Here is a 7,762-nt window from a genome sequence, read left to right as displayed (position 1 = left end):
ACCTGATTTCAAAAACATGCAGCTTTGATTTACACCTTCAGTTTTGTTTTTTTTTTCTTTACTGATGTGGGAAGTGTTAGCCTGCTATGGGAGGTCTTTGCTCAACCCTCAAGGTTATGGAGGTACAGCAATTATGTCCCCGAACCAAGACAAAGTCGGGCAGAGGTGTTCTTCAAATTCCACAGCTATTAAAGGAGGAAGGTGAGTCAAACTTCAGTTAGTTCTGAGATCCAACTCTCTCCCAACCTTGCTCCTTGTAGTTTTAGCCCAAAACCTTAAAGTAACCTTAATGAATGAAATTAATTCCCTTGTTCTGTTCCCGCACCTTTCATTGAGAATGCTTGGGGCACTTATTACTATATTTTGCATAACGTAGAGCCTTCGCTTGGCTCCACTCCACGGGCTGAACTGCGCAGCCGCCACGGAGTTTGGAAAGGAGGCGGAGAAGACCGCTCAATCCTAGGCAATTCGCCTCTGGGCTCCCGCCCCAACCTCTGGACCGCCCCGCTCCCTCCCCGGCCCCTAGACCACGCCCCCTGTCTCCAGGCCCCGCCTCCGAGCCCCAGGATGCACCAGGATGAAAACAAAATCCCACGTGACTGGCCCTGAGCTCAGATCATCATGGCGTCTCCCAGTGGGAAGGGATCTTGGACGCCCGAGGCTCCTGGTTTTGGGCCGCGGGCGCTAGCACGGGACCTGGTGGACTCGGTGGACGACGCCGAGGGGCTTTACGTGGCTGTTGAGCGGTGTCCTCTGTGCAATACCACTCGCCGGCGGTTGACTTGCGCCAAGTGCGTCCAGAGCGGTGATTTCGTCTATTTCGACGGCCGCGACCGGGAGAGGTACGGCGGCCGCCACGGCCCTATTGTTTCTGCTTCAATGTTTCCTCTGGGCCAGCCACCAGAGGCTGGAGGCTGGACACCCTAGTCCGGGCCCAGGATCTCGGCAAGTGTGGGAAAGAGAATGGAGCTGCTCTGCGCCGGCGCTTTGTTGCCTGTGGCAGGGTGGGGGTGGGTGCCAGGTGAACGTAGGTTGTTGTTTCCCATCACCCACCAGAGAGTTTCTCTACGGTCCTCTTGGGTACTGGGGAAAAGGAAATACAGTTCTTCTGGAGAAGTCAGTGTAGAGGAGTCTTAGTTCTCCCATTCAGAAGCTTAGTTTTACCTTTTCCCGTCTTCAGACATAAATAAATATTTACAGAAGTAATCCGCAGAGAACTAAATTGGTTAGGAGGGATTGAGCCCCGATTGTCTGTGTCACAGGTGGACACAGCTCTAAGTGAACAAGGACGAAGACTAAGTTACTTCTTCTTGTAACCCCAAAGATGATTTTGCCACTGGGGATTTGGGACTGTGTTTTTGAGTTGCAAGTCCATAGTTAGAAGAACTGTGCTAAGGAAAATATTTTGGCTTTCTTTTGAATTAAGATAAAAAAAAAAAATGAATGCTTAGCTGGAGAGTCTTTGTCTCCTAACTTTTGTTTCAACTATAATAAGATAGGTAACGTTTTTAGTATGTTTGTTTGTTAGTTTGTTTGTTTGAGACAGTGTCACACTGTGTAGTTCTGGGTGTCCTGGAACTCACTATATAGATCTGGCTGGCTTGGAACTCTGAGAGATCCTCCTGCCTCTGCTTCTGAGCGCTGGGAAAAGTGTGTGTGCTACTATGGTGTATGATACTATGCCTGGCTAAGACATTATTTTTAGTCCTAAAGTTGAAGTGTTTATTCTTTTACAACAACCATGCAAGTTATTGCCTGCTGATTACTAAGGAGCCCTGTACATATAGTAAGTGCCTTGTCCCAAGGTCCCAAAAAGTTAAAACCCAGACATTCTGCAGCCATATTCCAGTGCATTTAACTGCAAGACTATGTAACATGTGAATTTGGGGTGTTTTAGTTCCCATTATCCCTGTGAGCATGAATGGGACTCACTTCTTTTTCTAATGAAAATATTGATGCCGGGCGGTGGTGGCGCACGCCTTTGATCCCAGCACTTGGGAGGCAGAAGCAGGTGGATTTCTGAGTTCGAGGCCAGCTTGGTCTACAGAGTGAGTTCCAGGACAGCCAGGGCTACACAGAGACATCCTGATTCGAAGAAAAACAAAACAAAACAAAAAACAAACAAAAAAAAACTCAAACAAACAAAAAAATATTGGTGTAACATTTTTTAAAGTTCATTGCTGTTTTATGGATGCGCTTGATGATTTTAGTACTTTACAGCTCTAAAAGTTAAACCACTTTTGTTTTAACAAAACCAGGTAGGAGATGGGAATGTCTCATTGTTGAGTCTTATGAAATATTTAGCATCTACATTTTCCTAGATTTATTCTTGTAATTTCAATACCATCTAGATGGTGAACACTACCAGTCTTGAATATCCAACCCAGACAAGCATGCTATCTAATATATGTATTTGACTTTAACTTTTGTCTCCTATTTGTGGTTTTTTAATTTTTTTTTTAAAAATTATTTATTTAATGTATGTGAGTACACTGTCACTCTCTTCAGACACAGCAGAAGAGGGCATCAGATCCCCATTACAGATGGTTGTTAGCCAATGTGTAATTAACACATTACAGGAGTAATGCCACTCCATTCTTCTGTTCATACTTTCTGATGGTTTTGCTTTACCCAAAGTGAAAGCTACAATCCTGTTTTGTTTTGTTATTGTTTTTGTTTTGAGACAGGATTTCTCTGTGTAACATTCCTGGCTGTCCTGGAACTCTCTTTGTAGACCAGGCTGGCCTGGAACTCGGAGATAGACCTGCAAAGACATGTACCACCATACCCAGCCCTGATTCTTTGAGACTGGGTTTGTCTGTGAAGCCCAGACTGTCCTGGAAGTCACTCTGGAGACTAGGCAGGCCTGAAACTCACTGAAATAGTCTGCTGCTGCCTCCTGAGTGCTGGGACTAATTTCATGTGCCACCACCACCTGGCAAAAGCTGCAGCCTTGAGCCAAAGTCCTGCATATAATTCCTCTGACCTAATCTCTTGTTATTTTTCTTCCTTATTTATTAAGGGAGAAAATGGTTTCCTGGCTTCTCTGTCAGTTCAAGAACACTCCAGCCTCAGAGACTTTGAAGTTACCAACAGATAGCTAAGAACTCTTATAGCAATCATGGTTGCTTCCTGTTTCCTTCAGAGCTCTGCTTATATATTAAAGATTCTTTGGACCCTTTAATGCTCTTATTCCTACTTAATGTGCTTTATTTATTGTCTTATCACCATTTGATAACTTACTGATTGTCTGATCACAAGATGGTATTTTGTAAACTATTGTATCCTCATATAGCAGATTAAAGAATTCAGTCTTTCAGTCCTCCTAAGACCACTTTTTTGGTGGGTTTTCTCTGTATAGCCCTGGCTGTCCTGGAACTCACTCTAGACCAGGCTGGCCTCGAGCTCAGAAATCCGCCTGTCTCTGCCTTCTAAGTGCTGGGATTAAAGGCATGCGCCACCACCGCCCTGCTTGGTTGTATTTTTGAGACAGGGTTTCTGAGTATAGTGGCTGGCCTCAAACTCAGATCTGCTTCTGCATCACAACTGCTGGGATTAAAGGAAACTACTGGCCAATCCTAGGACTACTATATTATCTCTTAAAATCCACTGGTTACTAAAGCCAAAAATCTGAGAGCTTTCTTGAACTTTACTTTTTTCTCTAAGTCATAAGCCAGTTTAATTCAGCCCAACACCAAAGAATATCTTGACTCTGTCTGTTTGCCATTCCAGGTCTATATAGTTACATGTAATCCTGTCTAGTATGCATACATGACTACCCTTGATTTTCACCTTTATAAAAGTAAGCAAGATCATGTCAATCTGTTTTTTAAACTCTTGTCTTATTTTCCACTGCAATTATAATAATCTCTTACCTGCTTAGTTTTTTGGTTTCTCTTCCCTTGCCTGTATTCCTTCTCCTTTCTACTTGAACTACTTGAACCTTTCTGTTATTGATATTCTTTCCATGATCATAGATCATATCACGATCATTTTGTCATCCTCCACTCCATTTCTTAAAGCCTCTTTGCCCCCAACCCTGTGGATTCCTTTCCAGTTTTCTGGTCTGAGCCTGAAGTCATAGACACACATACACACACACACACACACACACACACACACACACACAAGAGAGGGGAGAGGGAGGGAGGGAAGGAGGGAGGGGGAAAGAATTCATTCTGTAGACCAGGCTGGCCTCGAACTCAGAAATCTGCCTTCCTCTGCCTCTAAGTGCTGGGATTAAAGGCTTGCGCCACCACCACCTGGCCAGATTTATTTTCCTAACGAAGCAGAAAAGTGAAGAGCAAGCATCTCAGCCATTTATGCCTTAGAGGAGCGCCACAGTGGTACCCAGTGTCTAATAGGATGAAAGACTCTCTTCAGGCCCAGGACCACTGTCCTGATAAGCAGGCACTTTTTAGAGCTCTAGTTGGATGTCAGTACATGGATCAACTACCCTGGCAAGTTGCTGAGGATAAAGGCTGCCCTGCTTTCAAGCATTTAACTGATTCTGGCAGCTCTTGAACTTTGAGAACAAAGGATGCTTCTGCTACTGCCTCATTTGTAAATAATTCCGTAGTCTACTTGCCTTTTAGCTCCTTTTACTTTTACTTTATGAAAACCTCTCTCGCACTGGAAATAAAACCTGGAGTCTCACAGCACCATTGCACCCTGGTTTAACCTAGACCAGCTGAAGAGGTGGCAGTTCAGGGGAAAAAGAGTAAATGGCAATAATTAGGTCACATGGAAGAAATAATGTGTCATGTTGTTTTGGTTTTGGGAGATGATCTGGAACTACATAGCCCAGGCTAGTCTTGAATTTGAGTAATCCTCCCATCTCAGCCTTCCAAGTGCTGTGATCTGGGGCTATAGGCATTAGCCATAAAACCTAGCTGAGGTGTCTGTAGATACTTTTGGGGATGGTATGAGTTTAACAGACATAGAGACATTTCTTTTTTATTGTCCAGGATACTGTCAGTCTCATCTCTGCCTGTCTCTTGTTTAAAGCAACACCTATTTTCTTTCATCCGAACTTTAACTTCCATCTAGTCCTAAGGACCAAAGAGGAGCATGTTTCCTGTTTGTCAGCCCTGAGGTATGAAGCAGTTCTTCCAGAAAAGTCTCTGCATCTTGTACTGGTGGATGTTTATGCTGTCTTAACAGGAGCCCATTTTTTCTGGATTATTCGTTTACCTAACTATCAAAATAGCACTGTTACACAATAGAAAACTGTTAGGTTGTGTAATCTCTTTCCTCAAATCCAGGAAACACTTGTTGATTGCTTTGTGATAGGTAGATGACTGGGAGTGGGAAGTTGATCTGAGCAGCTGAGGGTCTACCTGCTGTGTTAGGAGCCAGGGTTTTTCCTAGTGTGCAGCAGAGAGAAAGAAAGACCATTTTCTGGCCATATGATATGGTGAGGTTTCAGCATTTTTTAGGAATGGTTGTTATCTTCACCAATGACTTAAAAATACATGCTTGAGTCTTTTACCCAGAAGCAGAAGTACAGGACGATGGAAGTTGAGCTGAATTTAAGGGATAAGGAAAAAGTTTAGATGTCTCCATAGTTTTCAAGGGAAATGCATGGCAAAAGTGCATTTAGATGCCTCTGTTTTCCCTCCAGTATCTTTTTGATTTTCTGTGTCCCATGGAAATGGTTTCTGGGGTGTCAGGTGACTGACTGAACAGGATCTATATTTGCTAAGACTTTTCTCTAAAAATTATTTTTCATATGTGTATAGGTATTTTGCCTGAATGTATGTTTGTGCACCTTGTGCATGCCTGCTGACTTCAGAGGTCAGAAGAGGTGTCAGATCCTCTGGAACAGGAATTATGGATAATTGTGAGCTGATTTGTGAGTACTGAGACTTGAACCCGGATCATCTGGAAGAGTAGACAGTGCTTTTAACTTCTGAGGCATCTCATCTGACCCCGCTAATACAATTTTTGTTGTTGACTATAGATAAATCCAGCCAACATTGTAGAGATTCAGTTACAAGAAACTTAGAAAGCCTTTAGTTATAATAGAAAGGAAATCTCTTGTCTTGAGAGTTCAGTACTATAGGCAGCTGAAGCTGAAGATTTATCAATCTTTCTACTGCATGAGTTTGTCCTTGCAGACCCCAGCTCCTGTCCCACACAGCTTGTTAGTTATATTCCAGCAGCAGGTACAGAGTTGCTAAGAAAACACAGCATTTTTCTTTTAGTAGTCACCTTTCAGAATTTATAAAAGGCTGTCCTATTTATTGTTATACTTTTTCTGTACTACACCCTCTCAAATTATGAATTTATTTTAGAGATGAGGAACCAGGCTCAGAGGCAGTGTACAACTTAACTGTGTTTATTAACTGCATGTGTAAAACAGGAAAGAAAGTTTGATTTTCATAGATAGATTTGAGATGTATCTAAAAGGGTCACAAACATTTTAATGAGTCACCTAAAGAACAGCCAGAAGAGCCAGCACCCTAGACTTGTCTACCTGCTATGTGTGACGGTTGCCGGTGAGCAAGGTTCCTCTCATTTCCAGACTGCTCCAGCTGCTACTTCGCCATAATTCCCCAGGCCCAACATTCTGAAGACTTCTCTCCATCTGCCAATATTTCTACCCAGTGTTTTCAAAGCCTGTCATACTCAAATCTCTTTAAAGCACCAGAGGCATTGAGCTCTTGATGAAAAAAATAGTTGGTGATTATGAAGCCTGTCTGGGATTTGCTGTCCCCTGTTGATAGGGCAGGTTCTGAGTAGATGTGGTGATACTGAGCACACTTAGTGCTTACCTGAGCATGGCAGAGCAGTGCTGGCATGGCTGGCAGGGCAAGGTTTCCATGTAGAAATTACCAGAGAGTGCTTTAGAGGTCAAGACTAGGAATTCAGAGATATTAGTGGGTGTTTTAGACTAGACTGGTGTCCTGCTCAGAGCCAGGTGAAAGCACCCAGCTCCATGTTAATCTCGAAGCTTATGACTGAGCATGTCAGTTCTAACAATCCAGGTCTTCTTGCACCATGCTTGAGAGTGTGCCGAGGCTGATGTGCCTGGAGTAAGCACTGCAGACTCGCTCTTGGAGGTCACTTCAGTGGCTCCTCATCTGGGATAACTCCATGACAGCTTGCTCATGCACAGACAGTGTGAAGCAGATCATTATACATGAGTGCAAAAGGCACCGTTTAGAAAGAAAATTATGTATAAATCTGGCATTTGAACATTGAAGATATTGATCTGAAACATGGCTATGTAAGTCTCGCTGTCCCTCACTAGAGCTGCTTTGTGATAGATGGTGTATAGTCTTTAATAGTCTACCTCTCCCGTCAAGGTGAGACCATGTGACACATGATATTTTGCAGATCTTAAATTTTTGTACTTAACAAAATGTCCCAGCAACCACATGGTGGCTCACAACCATCTGTACAGCTATAGTGTACATGTATACATAAAATAAATAAATAATTCTTTAAAAAAAAAAAGTAAATACTAGCTATGAAGGGGAACATAGCTGGGCAGTAGTGGCACACGCCTTTAATCCCAGCACTTGGGAGGCAGAGGCAGGCAGATTTCTGAGTTCAAGGCCAGCCTGGTCTACAGAATGAGTTCTAGGACAGCCAGGGCTACACAGAGAAACCCTGTCTCAAAAAACAACAAAAAAACAAAACAAAACCAAAAAAGAAAAAGAAAAAGAAAAATGAACAAACAAACAAAAAAATGTCTTCTAGGTTAATGTACAGAATATATATATATATATATATATATATATATATATATATATAT

The 7,762-nt window shown here is 42.8% G+C and overlaps 1 protein-coding gene across 2 annotated transcripts in view; it reads left to right on the top strand.

The window, feature by feature from the left end:
* Window positions 1-576: 576 nt before the first annotated feature.
* Atg14 (autophagy related 14) overlaps window positions 577-7,762 on the top strand; it is a 34,103-nt gene continuing 26,917 nt past the window's right edge. The window contains exon 1 of one of the 2 annotated variants that reach the window (XM_031361697.1): window positions 577-842. In XM_031361697.1, coding sequence (XP_031217557.1) covers window positions 622-842 — 221 coding nt within the window. In that variant the 5' untranslated portion in view covers window positions 577-621. The remainder of the gene's footprint in view (window positions 843-7,762) is intronic. The other variant, XM_031361696.1, reaches the window with a different exon arrangement.

The sequence above is a fragment of the Mastomys coucha genome, unplaced genomic scaffold (genome assembly GCF_008632895.1).
Source record: "Mastomys coucha isolate ucsf_1 unplaced genomic scaffold, UCSF_Mcou_1 pScaffold9, whole genome shotgun sequence".
Taxonomy (NCBI): Eukaryota; Metazoa; Chordata; class Mammalia; order Rodentia; family Muridae; genus Mastomys; species Mastomys coucha.
The sequence above is the reverse complement of the archived record's forward strand: the minus strand, read 5'-3'. Positions and strand labels throughout refer to the sequence as shown.